Below are 13,958 nucleotides of genomic sequence, written 5' to 3'. Positions count from 1 at the left end.
AGCATCAGCACACTTGCTTGTCGATCGAGTTCGATGCTAATGCCACTTGATAACTATTATTTTAATTTTCACTGACTTCATATCCAGGTTTTTAAGTGCATATTCATTATGAAAATTTCGCGTTAATGTATAGATGAAAAAGAGAAACATTCTTATTCACATTCATTATGATTTTATGATTTCAGAGGCATTTCTGTTCTAGTGTACGTAAGTACACAGAATTTGAGGAGTTTCTCTTTTGCAAATATTATTTGATTGCAGTTATATGACTGATTGATTGATTCTAACTATGTATGTATGTATGTATGTATGCGCACACACACACACACGCACAAGCCTCTTAATGTGTGGCCCCTGTTCACCTAGCAGTAAATAGGTACGGGATGTATCTCGAGGGGTTGTGGCCTCGCTTTCCCGGTGTGTGGAGTGTGTTGTGGTCTCAGTTCTACCCGAAGATCGGTCTATGAGCTCTGAGCTCGCTCCGTAATGGGGAAGACTGGCTGGGTGACCATCAGACGACCGAGGTGAATTACACACACACACACACACACACACACACACACACACACACACATATATATATATATATATATATATATATATATATATATATATATATATATATATATATATATATATATATATATATATATATATATATATATATATATATATATATATATATATATATATATATATATATATATATATATATATATATATATATATATATATATATAACTATCTGGCTATCTGTCTATTTACCTTTCTATCAATGTATCTACCGGTACCTATGTATATGTGCGCGTGTGCTCCTCCAAGGTGTGTGTGTGTGTAAGCAGTGTGTTGACGTGTGTCCCGCATCCTAAACACTTCTATAAATTGACACAAAATATCTTCCTTCCATTACTCAACCAATGGAACACTAAAAAGAATCCTTGTATTATATTATCTTTCTTAGTTTAAGCACTTACTAAAATCAGAACTATTTTGAAGTTAAATACTTGAAAATGAATTTGTGTTCTGAGAGGAACAGGAAGAATCGGACGAGTGATTACGTTGTTTGTTTCTAAAACAAATACTCTATATGGGGCTTATATAATGGCACATGTGACTGTTGTTAACTGAAAACACATAATTAAATAAAATATGACATTCTATAAGTCTTCCAATACGAATTGTGACTTATTCTAGGTGATAAAATCAAATAAAGTTGGAGGATCGTAGGGATACACGCGGTGCTGGCAACATTGAGTCCCGTTATTAGACATATTCCAGTCTACGTGTCAGTGATTATTTTGTCACGGAACATTGAAAAAACTTCTTTAACATCACATAGAAGCATTTCTACACACCATAAACATAACTACTGCTTTAAAGCACACCTCCATTACTTCTTCTTGTCAACACAAGGCAGATAACTGACTATCTAGCAAGGAGTTAATGCAGAGCTGGCAGCAGTGCTTCACCCCTCCCCCCCATTGTAGTACCAGTAGACGTGTCACCGATAACACACTGGTGCTGATCACCGTGGTAGCGGGATAAAACACCTCAGAATACCCTGAAAACGCCCGTTCATAGTCACCCCACACCCCTGGCAGGATTTTGGTGACTGGTGGTTATTACAGTGCAGCTTGGTGAGCCCCAGCCATGTACCCTGTGGTGGTGGCGGTGCTGGTGCTGGTGGTCAGTGCTCAGGGCTTCTATCTGCCCGGCCTGGCCCCCGTCAACTACTGCCAAAAGGGAATGTTCGAGGAGAGCAAATGTCAGGTGAGGCGCCGCTTGTCAGTGTGCATGGCCTGTGCTGGGGCTTGGAGTGTGTGAGGCTTGTTTGGTTTATGTTAAGTTTGATTTGGTTTGTTAAGATTCAGTTTGGACTAGGTTGAATGAGTTACCTTGTGAATAAACTGCGTCATATTTTATTTAATTTCCCTGGGGGGTATATTTGGTCAATTTGCAGTTTCATCCCAACCATGGAATCTGATGTGACATGTGTTTGTGGTGAGAAATGTAGTGAGTTGAATGATGAAATATATAATTTCCTTACCAAGTTTATGAGTTTTTTCAAATCCAAATAATGCCTACCTATCTCTCATTCCCAACAATCTTGGGAAATCTGGGTTTTAGGGTGTGGGAACAGTAATGTGCAATGCAAAGAGGTTTGAAATCAACAGAATCACATGAAAAACTTGATGGCTGCAGAAGCAGTAAGCATTGCTTTGTTATTGTTGCTAGTGATTTGCTATGTTTCTGGCTGTATCCACTACATTTAGCGAAAAACTCAAAGGCTTACTAACCAAATCCAACATTATGACCTAACTGGAGGGCTGTGTCTCCTTGGACCCCTCCAAGGGTTACTATAGTCTTCCAAATCTAAATGCGGCTTTCTGATGGTGCTCCGGTAAATTTGTAGTTTGAGCCAATACACCCCAACTTAAATTTTTTTCCCCTAAGTCTAACAAGCTTGGGGACCTCCTGGGAAAGCGGGGTTTTTGGGTGGGGAAAGCAAAAATGAGGCAATTTGGAGGGGCCAAAAAAATCTTAGGAAAAAAAATCAATTTTTAAGAGAAAAAAGGGGAAAATCACAAAATTCACGAGTACTTTTCACTGAAATTATCCTAACCTAACATAATAACCTGCTAGCCGGCTGACCACACCTAAACTATCCTAACCTAACCAAACCTAACTTAACCTTACGGAAAAATTAATGGAAAATTTTCACTGAAACTAAGCTGGGGTGTAGAGTCGGAGTCGAGGAGTCGGCTACTTTTGGCCGGAGTCGGAGTCGGAGTTAAAGTCGGTAAAAATATGAGCGACTCCGACTGCTTTACGTGATAAATTTTCGAGTAAAGATTCCACTTCATGGAGATTCCTACAAATTGGGAGAAATTGACTTTGTGGAGGATATGTCCAATCAAGCATTACATATAAAGATAATTTTTATTAATTTATGATAATTGTATAATCGTCAAGTAAGCTTTTATTATGGATTGACTCGAAAATATGTAAGTATTGATTCTCTTAACTTTCGTCTTTTTTGGGTGTGGCAACTAGCGGGCTTTTTGCTTAATCTTTTCCCTTGGCCACCATCCCTGATGTAAAAAAAAATAGGCTATATCGTTGTACTGTAAAAAAAAAAAAAAGGAGTCGGAGTCGGAGTTGCAACCTTCAAATTTCCTGGATTTGGAGTCAGAGTTGGAGTCGGAGTCGAACTTTTGAAAATCCAACTTCACACCCCTGAAACCAAGGTAAAAGTACAGAACCACTGCTCCCCCCCTTTCCTCTCCCCTACCTTCTCCTCCGCCCCAACAAGCTTGGGGGACTGTGGGGAATCGGGGATTTTGGGGTGGAGCCAAAAGAGGTGAGATATGGCGATCCAAAAAATCTAAGGACAAAAACCTAACGTAACGTAACCTAACCTAACCAGGGGGGCACAGCCCTCCCGGATCCCCCCATACAACACTAACCTAGCCGGGGGCTGCACCCCGCCAGACCCCCCCTACACCCCTACAACACTAACCTAACCCTAACATAAACCTAACCTAATGTAATGTAACCTAACCAGGGGGGGCACGGCCCCCCTGGACCCCCCTGTAACACTAACCTAACCCTAACATAAACCTAACCTACCGTATCCTTGCTTTGGGGCAGCTTCCCTTCCCTCACACCAGTTCTCTTATAGCTTCACACAATATGCCCTACCTCTACCAATACCCCTCCTCACAATACCTTAACGAAAGGATGAAGGTCCTGGCTGGTCCTCTTCTTGATTGTACACTGACTTGCATTACAGGAGCGATGATTTCCCAGTAATCAAATTCGCAACCTTTACAACTAGTGTCACTGGTGGCCATGGCTGAACTGCGTACACAGATGACTCTGTGCACCTGTTTGCCCAGCTGTGCCCCGCCTACGAATACATATAGCAAATTCCCATTGGCGCAGCTTGTGGTGTTAAGAGGTGGTGGCACGTCATTGGACAAAAGAACTATAGACACAATAAGAATCCTATTCAGCAGTTACTCACAAACCCCAGCTATAAACAAATGCAAGTCAGTGTACTGCTCGTTTCTGAGTGTGATGGAGCTCTGTGGCTCACCGCAGCTTGCTGGACTCAGAGAAAACTCGCCGAACATCGCACATTTGAAGGCTTGTTTCCTGAAGTTATTACTTATTTCCGATAAGGTAAAATGAGGTTAGAAATGCTCGTAGAAGTGTGATGTAGACTGTGAGAATATGTATAGTTACGTGTGGTGTATTGGTTGAAACTGCAATAATACCGGTGCTCCTTAGGGAATAGTAGGCCTTCCAGCTCTGCCAAGTCTACATGAACTAGCAAATTAGAATTCTTTGTACACAAATAAGAGGCATGTAAAATGCTTTAACGAAAATCCAGTATCATCAAATATTAAAAGAAAAATTTATGTTCCACGCTTAGGATATGCATATCACAGTAACAAATACCGGCAGACCTGGGTAACAGTGTTGCTGTGAAAACGTTATAATCTTTATCAACATGTTCACCATAGTCCTTAGTAAGACAAAAATGTGCAACAACTGTGTTCCTTATTCAATGCGAATGAACATCTGAAAAAAAAAATAGGTTATTCATATATAAGATAAAATATTTTCAACCATTCACACGGCAACACTTATTACTGTCTAAGGCACGGCCTGTCTGCAAGACACAATGGGGGACAAGGTCATGTATCATGGTGGTAGATACCTATCCCACACACACACACACAAACACACACACACACACACACACACACACACACACACACACACACACACACACACACACACACACACAAAGAAGGGAGAGAGGAGACCTGATACAAGTCTATAAATTGATCAACGGAATGGACCAAGTGGATAATGAGCAACTGATCCTAAGAGAAGAATATGACACCCGAAGCGCAAGATCGCGTAGTAAAAAGCTGAGAAAGGGAAGATGTCTGAGAGATATTAAAAAATATAGTTTCCCGCAGAGATGTATTGAGACGTGGAACAGTTTAGATGAAGAAGTAGTGTCTGCAACGAGTGTGCACACTTTTAAAGTAAGATTGGATAAGTGTAGATATGGAGATGGGGCCACACAAGCATAAAGCCCAGGCCCTGTAAAACTACAACTAGGTAAATACAACTAGGTAAAATACACACACACACACACACACACACACACTGTGTGAATATAAGGATGGAAATTTTATGTAGGTACAAGGAAGGATTATCAAGGAGAGATAGAGAGAGAGAGCGGAGGTAAAGGAGGAAGGGAGAGAGTGATAAATGAGAGGTGGGTCAGGTCACACACTTGGCCATTCAAATTCTGGGTGAAATGTGGCAGCAGTGGAAGGTCTACTATTCCCAAAGATCTGCCAAAAAACCGCGTTTAAATTTGGAAGACTATAAAGAAACCCCTAACATTAAAACCACCTAGCCTGGGGGCCACAGTCTTCCTTGAATGCCTGAAATGTTACTAACCAAACACAGCATTATTACCTCCTTGATGGCCTTGTAATATTATTTTTTGGACAATTTATAGTTAACCCTGAACCAATGATTTTTTGACATATATAAAATTGAGGTTATATGATAGGTTATATTGTTGGGTTTGGTTAGTAACTCTTGGGGAGAATCCAGATGTAATGTTGGGGGACAGCCTTTGCAATGGACCCAAATTCAGGAGTAGTGAATCATTGGCAATACTGCTCAAAAGTAGCAAAGCAATGCTTGACAGAGCTGCAGCCACGGCCACTGCCAATATCAAAGTATTTTCTGAGGTTTTTGATGTGATAAATTATTGATTTTTAACCTCTTTTGCCACACACATTACTCAATTTAATGCTTGGCCACCCAAAACCTTGATTTTCCACAGGTCCCCCAAGATCATTGAGAATGAAAGATAGGCATAAATTGGAGTTGAAGAGTCATATAAAAAAAATTTTCTTTTGCGACAGAAATGATATATATAATCAATCAATTCACTATATTTTTCACCAGGAAAACATAAGCCACATCAGAGATTCATTGGTTGGGTGAAACTGCAAATTGACTGTAAATTTTTACTTTAAAGCAATCCTTCATTATGCTGGTGATTTCACTCTTTGAATGTTTTGTATTGATTCACATTAATTTGAGACTCATCTTCATTGGTAATGCCTAGTATCTCTGATTTCTGATAGAAGAATACCCAAATTGCATGAATCATAAAAATAATCCAGAAAAAAAGGTAAAACCATTAAAAAAATGTTAAACCAAATTAACAACATAACTTATGCTACTAACATCCATCCCTTATTAACTTTCATTATCATAGGAATTATCAGTTGGAGATAGGGGAAATCTAGCCTGCAGAACCTGTGATTTCTGATTTTTGACTGATTGTGACCAGCTATGCCTAAACTAGTGTTGTCCGCAAGCCCACAGGTTGACAGGGCCAAGAGTGTTAATTATGTGTGTGTGTGTGTGTGTGTGTGTGTGTGTGTGTGTGATGCTTTGTCTTGGCTAGCCTGTGTGGGATTGCCAGCCTGATATTCTGTATACATAGTTTGATGGAAATTTTACTTTTGGAGTAATGGGGTGAAATATCACCGGAGCTAATGTGCTGCTGCATTATACTGACTTTATATTGATTGAACTAGATATCTAATTACCTGCCATATATGGAGAGTAAATGTCAGTTTCCTTACAGACCGCAGTGCCCCTTTTTGTGAACCGGCTAAACTCTGAGGAGTCCATCATTCCCTATGAGTACTCACAGTAAGTATCTGGCTGCTATGCTCTGCTTGCTTCACTCCTACTCATTGTACTATTGATCAAATTGTGCTGTTCTTGTAATTTTGTTTTGTCGCATTGGTGTGTGTAATAGTAATAATAATAATAATAATAATAATAATAATAATAATAATAATAATACGGTTTATTAGTAATTGCAGTACATGCACACTGAAAATGTACATATGGGGATTGAGGGAGACTTAAGATTATAATTTTAACTTAGCTGCTAATGGTTATTTATGGTTTGCACCATGGGGGTGATAGCACTACCTGAAGATGTACATATGGGGATTGAGGGAGACTTAAGATTAGAACCTTAACTTAGCTATTTATGACTCGCACCATGGAGGGGATAGCACTATGATGATAATGGTCAGTTCTTGGGGCCCTGAGTGGCATGACTACATTTGTGTGTCATGTGGCATGGATTGGCTGGGGCGTGTCAGGGGGGAGGAGATGTCGTAGCCGTGAGTGGCGCAGCAGGCCTCTACCCATCTTGACGAGGGCCGCTTGGTGTCTGGTAGCCAGTGTGGGGAGATCGAGGGTAGAGATGGCGTGATCATAGTCGGTGTAGGTAGGGCCAAGTATGATTCTGCAGGCCCTCTTTTGGACATTTTCCAGTTGTTGCTGTTGAGTGCAGGTGAGGGAGGAAGACCACACTGGTGAGGCATACATAAGTTTGGGCAGGATGAAGGTGATGTATATCCCCTTTAACTCATCAGCTGGTGTGCCCAATGACTTAAGTCTGCGCAGCATGTAGAGTCTGTAGGCTGCCGATCTCACTGTGGCGGTAATGTGTAATTTCCATGTCAGCTGATCATCCACTGTGACTCCGAGCAGCTTGGCTGACCAAACTACTTGGAGGGGGTGAGGACCCAGGGATAGTTGTGGGGGTTGGGGGAAACTGCTGCGCCGAGGAGGTGCAGATATGCATTACTACAGTTTTGGTGTGGTTGATTGTCATCCTGCATCCTGCCTGTGTGTGTGTTTGTGTGTGTGTGTGTGTGTGTGTGTGTGTGTGTGTGTGTGTGTGTGTGTGTGTGTGTGTGTGTGTGTGTGTATTTACCTAGTTGTATTTACCTAGTTGTAGTTTTACAGGGCCTGGGCTTTATGCTCGTGTGGCCCCGTCTCCATATCTACACTTATCCAATCTTACTTTAAAAGCATGCACACTCGTTGCAGACACTACTTCTTCGTTTAAACTGTTCCACGTCTCAATACATCTTTGCGGGAAACTATATTTTTTAACATCTCTCAGACATCTTCCTTTTCTCAGCTTTTTACTATGCGATCTTGTGCTTCGGATGTCATATTCTTCTCTCAGGATCAGTTTCTCATTATCCACTTGGTCCATTCCGTTGATCAGTTTATAAACTTGTATGAGATCCCCTCTTTCCTTTCTCTGCTCCAATGTTGGAAGATCCAAAGCCTTTAGTCTCTCCTCATATGTCATTCCTTCAAATTCTGGAACCATTCTTGTAGCCATCTTTTGTAGTCTCTCCAACTTCCTTAACATAAAAAATAGGATAACAAAGGGCCACCAGGGCCCATCTAGGTTATCCTGTATCAGTCGCACAGCGACCTCATCATCAGTACTTAAAGATACACTTACAAGTACACAATACATTATATACTAATTCTAAATATTTGGCCATTAACAGGGCTAAGTCCTGCAGTGAATTCCTCTACAATCTGTGATCCCCATACATGGGGATCATGTCTTGTTTAACTATAGTAAATTTCTTATAAAAACTATCATGCAGCGCTATACATAATTATAAATCTAATAAATTTAAGTGCTTATCTAATCTGTTTTTAAACATTGTCAAACTAGTGCTATTTACAACCCTCTCTGGCAATGCATTCCAGAAGTCTACCACCCTATGACTAAAGAAATATTTTCTAATATCTAACCTGCAGCCTTGCTTTCTAATCTTCCTGCCATGATTTCTAGTCCTACTTCCCTCCTCTAAGGTAAAGAAAGATCTCACATCTATGTAGTTTATATCTGAGAAAATTTTAAATAACTCTATCATATCCCCTCTTATACATCTCCTCTCAAATGAAAACATGTTTAATTCCTTTAATCTATCTGTATACTCCAGGCGCTTTAATGCTGGTATCATCCTAGTTGCTCTTCTCTGAACTGCTTCTAACATGTTGATATCCTGCCTATAATGGGGTGACCAGGCCTAAATGGGGCCTAACGTAGGAATTATATAAGCTATGCACCACTTCCTTACTTTTATAACTAACATTTCTATTTATAAAACCCAGGATCCTATTTGCCCTATTTCTTGCTTCTAAACATTGCTTTGAAAATTTCATAGTCCTATCTATCACTACTCCTAAATCCTTTCCCTCCTCTAAATGGGGCCTAACATAGGAATTATATAAGCTATGCACCACTTCCTTACTTTTATAACTAACATTTCTATTTATAAAACCCAGGATCCTATTTGCCCTATTTCTTGCTTCTAAACATTGCTTTGAAAATTTCATAGTCCTATCTATCACTACTCCTAAATCCTTTCCCTCCTCTACTGCCTGTAGCCAACATTCCTCCTTCTCATAGCTAAAGTTTGTGTTGTCTTTACCTAAATGTATAACCTGACACTTTTTAGAATTAAACTCCATCTGCCACCTATCTGCCCATGCTGTCAGCCTGTCCAGGTCTCGTTGTATTCTGTAATTGTCCTTTTCACCCTGTACTGCACATGCTATCTTAGTATCATCTGCAAACTTTGATACTTTGCTACTAATTCCTATATCTAAATCGTTAATGTACACCAAGAAAAGAAGAGGTCCTAGCACTGATCCTTGGGGTACCCCACTAACCACTTCCTTCCACTCAGACATTGCCCCATTTAATACTACTCTCTGTTTCCTATCAGAAAGCCATTCACTAATCCAATCAACTAACCTACCCCCTAACCCATGTAGTCTCAATTTGTAGACTAGACTCCTATGCGGTACCTTATCAAACGCCTTGCTAAAATCTAGATATATAACATCTATGCTATTTCCATCATCTAACTCCTTGGTAATATATTCTAAGATATCGAGCAAATTTGTAAGACAGGACCTCCCTGATCTAAAGCCATGTTGGGTATCTCTAATTAATCTATTCTCATTTAAATGCTCCTAAATACTACCCTTAATGATTTTCTCTAGTACCTTATATACTATACCAGTTAAACTGATCGGTCTATAATTATTCGCATCATCCTTCCTACCTTCCTTATGTGTTTCTTTTTATGTGTGTGTGTGTGTGTGTGTGTGTGTGTGTGTGTGTGTGTGTGTGTGTGTGTGTGTGTGTGTATTTACCTAGTTGTAGTTTTACAGGGCCTGTGCTTTATGCTTGTGTGGCCCCATCTCCATATCTACACTTATCCAATCTTACTTTAAAAGTATGCACACTCGTTGCAGACACTACTTCTTCATTCAAACTGTTCCATGTCTCAATATATCTTTGCGGGAAGCTGTACTTTTTAATATCTCTTACACATCTTCCCTTCCTCAGCTTCTTACTATGTGATCTTGTGCTTTGACTGGCATATTCTTCTCTCAGGATCAGATACTCATTGTCCACTTGGTCCATTCTGTTTATCAATTTATAAACTAGTATGAGATCCCCTCTCTCCCTTCTCTGCTCCAATTTTGGAAGATCCAAAGCCTTTAGTCTCTCCTCATATGTCATCCCTTTAAGTTCTGGGACCATTCTTGTAGCCATTTTTTGTAGTCTCTCCAACTTCCTTATGTGTTTCTTTTTGTGAGGGGTCCACACTACTCCTGCATATTCCAATCTGGGTCTTATTATAGCACTTATCAATTTCTTCATCATTTCTTTGTCCATGTAGTGAAATGCTACTCCAATATTCCTTATGTATGTCTCTCTGAAAATTCTATCAATATGGCTTGCTGGTTGATTATTTTCTTCCATCGTCACTCCTAAGTCCATTTCCTTTTTTACTTTCTCCAGTTCTACTCCAACTCCCATCTTATAGATTCCCACGGGTCATCTTTCACTCTTTCCCATTTAATTTCTTGCTGTTTTGAAGTTTTCCTTATTTTCTGGATTTCTGTTTCTTCTCCCTCTTTTCCATGCTCCATCTCGTTTCTCCTTTGCCCTAGCACATCTTGCATTAAGCTAATCTTTCTTCCCTTCTTCTTTAGGTCTATATTTCGGGACATATTCCCTGATTCCTGTTTTGTATATTTCCAAAAATAAGTTATATTTCTCTTGAACCGTTTCTGAGTTTTCCATCTTCTCCCAGTTTACGTTTTTAAAATAGCTCTTGAGGTTCTCAATATCAGTCTTTCTGTAATTTAATCAGTCTCCTTTGTATGATTCATCTCTATTTTCCTTTTCTTCTTCTATATCCATTTCTAATATTATATGGTCACTCTTTCCCAATGGGTACTTATATCATCGTTAATTTGTATATCCTTTGTAAAAACTAGGTCCAATCTCGCCGGCTCATCGTTTCCTCTGAATCTTGTGTTTTCCTTTACTCTTTGGTACATCAAATTATCTATCATTAGGTTCAGGAATCTATCTCCCTAGGCATCTTCCCCCATACCACTTTCATAATTTTCCCAGTCCACCTCTTTACAGTTGAAATCTCCTACCAATATAACTTTTCTCCTTTCTTTAATGATTCTTGTAAGACTCCTTATTGTGTCATTTATCATGTCTTTATATTCTTGATTAGTCCATGAGTTTGTTTTTGGTGGCACATATGTTCCAATGATTGTTAACTCCTTTTTATTAATATGTATCTTGATATACAGTATTTCTGATTTTCCTTCCCCAAACTCCACTTGATTTTACCACTATCTCCTTCCTTAACATCATCATGACTCCTCCTCCTTTACCCACTCTGTCTGTTCTCCATATATTATACCTTTTATCTATGTCTATTTTTATTGCCTCATTTAACTTTGTTTCCACCAGGCATACAATATCTGGTTCTTCTTTCTTTATATAATCTCTTAATTCTAATTTACTAGATAAAATCCCATCTATGTTTGTATGCATAATTTTTAATCTCTTGTTCTTATCATTTTTAGTTAAACTTGCTCCATTTTTTTTCTCTTCCTTCTCTTTTATATACCATTTCCTTATCCTGTCTCCTATAATTCTCCAAAAAAATGCCGCCTTCTCCTCCTCTGACCTTTCATTATTTTTTTTCTCTTGCTTCTGTGTGTGTATGTGTGTGTGTGTGTGTGTGTGTGTGTGTGTGTGTGTGTGTGTGTGTGTGTGTGTGTGTGTGTGTGTAATTCACTGTTTGATTTGCTGCAGTCTCTGAGAGACAGCCAGGCGTTACCCTACGGAACGAGCTCAGAGCTCATTATTTCCGATCTTCGGATAGGCCTGAGACCAGGCACCCACCACACACCGGAACAACAAGGTCACAACTCCTCGATCTACATCCTGTACCTACTCACTGCTAGGTGAACAGGGGCTACACGTGAAAGGAGACACACCCAAATATCTCCACCCGGCCGGGGAATTGAACTCTGGTCCTCTGGCTTGTGAAGCCATCGCTCTAACCACTGAGCTACCGGGCCGGTGTGTGTGTGTGTGTGTGTGTGTGTGTGTGTGTGTGTGTGTGTGTGTGTGTGTGTGTGTGTGTGTAATGATATTTACTGAAGTGTTAGACACGCCTTATGACTAACTTTTAACAATGAATGAAACAAATAAGTGATTATCTAAGTTGGGGCAATAGTTACTGCTGATGAAGGAGCACACAGGCTATTACAAACAGGAAGAAAGGGGAAGAATGGAGGAATGTGAAAAAAGACACTCCATGGTAATGTATCATCATATGAAATTTTGATAATTGTAAGATTTTTTTTCCTTATTTCCAGTTTGTATGACATTTTCCTCGTAAAATAACACACACACACACACACACACACACACACACACACACACACACACACACACACACACACACACACACACACACACACACACACACCGGCCCGGTAGCTCAGTGGTTAGAGCGCTGGCTTCACAAGCCAGATAACCGGGGTTCGATTCCCCGGCCGGGTGGAGATATTTGGGTGTGTCTCCTTTCACGTAGCCCTGTTCACCTAGCAGTGAGTAGGTACGGGATGTAAATCGAGGAGTTGTGACCTTGTTGTCCCGGTGTGTGGTGTGTGCCTGGTCTCAGACCTATCCCAAGATCGGAAATAATGAGCTCTGAGCTCGCTCCGTAGGGTAACGTCTGGCTGTCTCGTCAGAGACTGCAGCAGATCAAACAGTGAATACACACACACCCATTAAATTACAGAAAGGCTGATATTGAGAATCTCAAGAACTATTTTAAAAACGTAAACTGGGAGGAGATGGAAAACTCATTAACGGTTCAAGAGAAATATAACTTATTTTTGGAAATATACAAAACTGGGGTCAGGGAATATGTTCAGAAATATAGACCTAAAGAAGAAGGAAAGAAAGATTGGTTTAATGCAAGATGTGCTAGGGCAAAGGAGAAACGAGATGGAGCATGGAAAAGGTGGAGAAGAAACAGAAATCCAGAAAATAAGGAAAACTTCAAAACAGCAAGAAATGAATATGCTAAGGTGAGAAAGGAAGAAGAAAAGAACTATGAAAAGGACATTGTCGAAAAATGTAAGGAACAACCAAAATTGTTCTACAGATTCATAAATGGAAAAATAAGACAAAAAGAAACAATAGAAAGGTTAAAAGGAGAAAACGGAATGGTGGAAGACCCAAAAGTATGGCAGAACTGTTAAATAGTAAATTTCATGAGGTCTTTACTAAGGAATCCAAATTTGAAAGACCACAGGGTAATAGAGACTGTCCATATGAAAGAGATTAAAGTAACCAAGCTTGAAATAAAAAAGTTGATGACGGAATTGGATGAGGAAAAGGCAATGGGACCGGATGAAGTCTCAGGCAGAATACTGAAAGAATGTAGGGAAGAACTAGCAAGTCCAATATACATCATAAAATGCTCAATAGAAAATGGAACAGTGCCAGTGGAGTGGAAAAGAGCTGAGGTGGTTCCCATATATAAGAGCGGAAGGAAGGAAGAACCTTTAAATTACAGGCTGGTATCACTAACTTGTGTAATATGCAAGATGTGTGAAAAAGTAATAAAGAAGCAATGGATCGAATTTCTTGAAGACAACAAAATATT

The 13,958-nt window shown here is 39.8% G+C and overlaps 1 protein-coding gene across 1 annotated transcript in view; it reads left to right on the top strand.

Annotated features, from left to right (window-relative positions):
- Positions 1-1,263: 1,263 nt before the first annotated feature.
- LOC123503268 (transmembrane 9 superfamily member 2-like) overlaps positions 1,264-13,958 on the top strand; it is a 47,948-nt gene continuing 35,253 nt past the window's right edge. The window contains exons 1-2 of the mRNA XM_045252894.1: positions 1,264-1,770; positions 6,698-6,765. Coding sequence (XP_045108829.1) covers positions 1,651-1,770; positions 6,698-6,765 — 188 coding nt within the window. The 5' untranslated portion in view covers positions 1,264-1,650. The remainder of the gene's footprint in view (positions 1,771-6,697; positions 6,766-13,958) is intronic.

Source organism: Portunus trituberculatus, chromosome 13 (genome assembly GCF_017591435.1).
Source record: "Portunus trituberculatus isolate SZX2019 chromosome 13, ASM1759143v1, whole genome shotgun sequence".
NCBI classification, from domain to species: domain Eukaryota; kingdom Metazoa; phylum Arthropoda; class Malacostraca; order Decapoda; family Portunidae; genus Portunus; species Portunus trituberculatus.
This window is presented reverse-complemented; position numbering and strand designations above follow the sequence as displayed.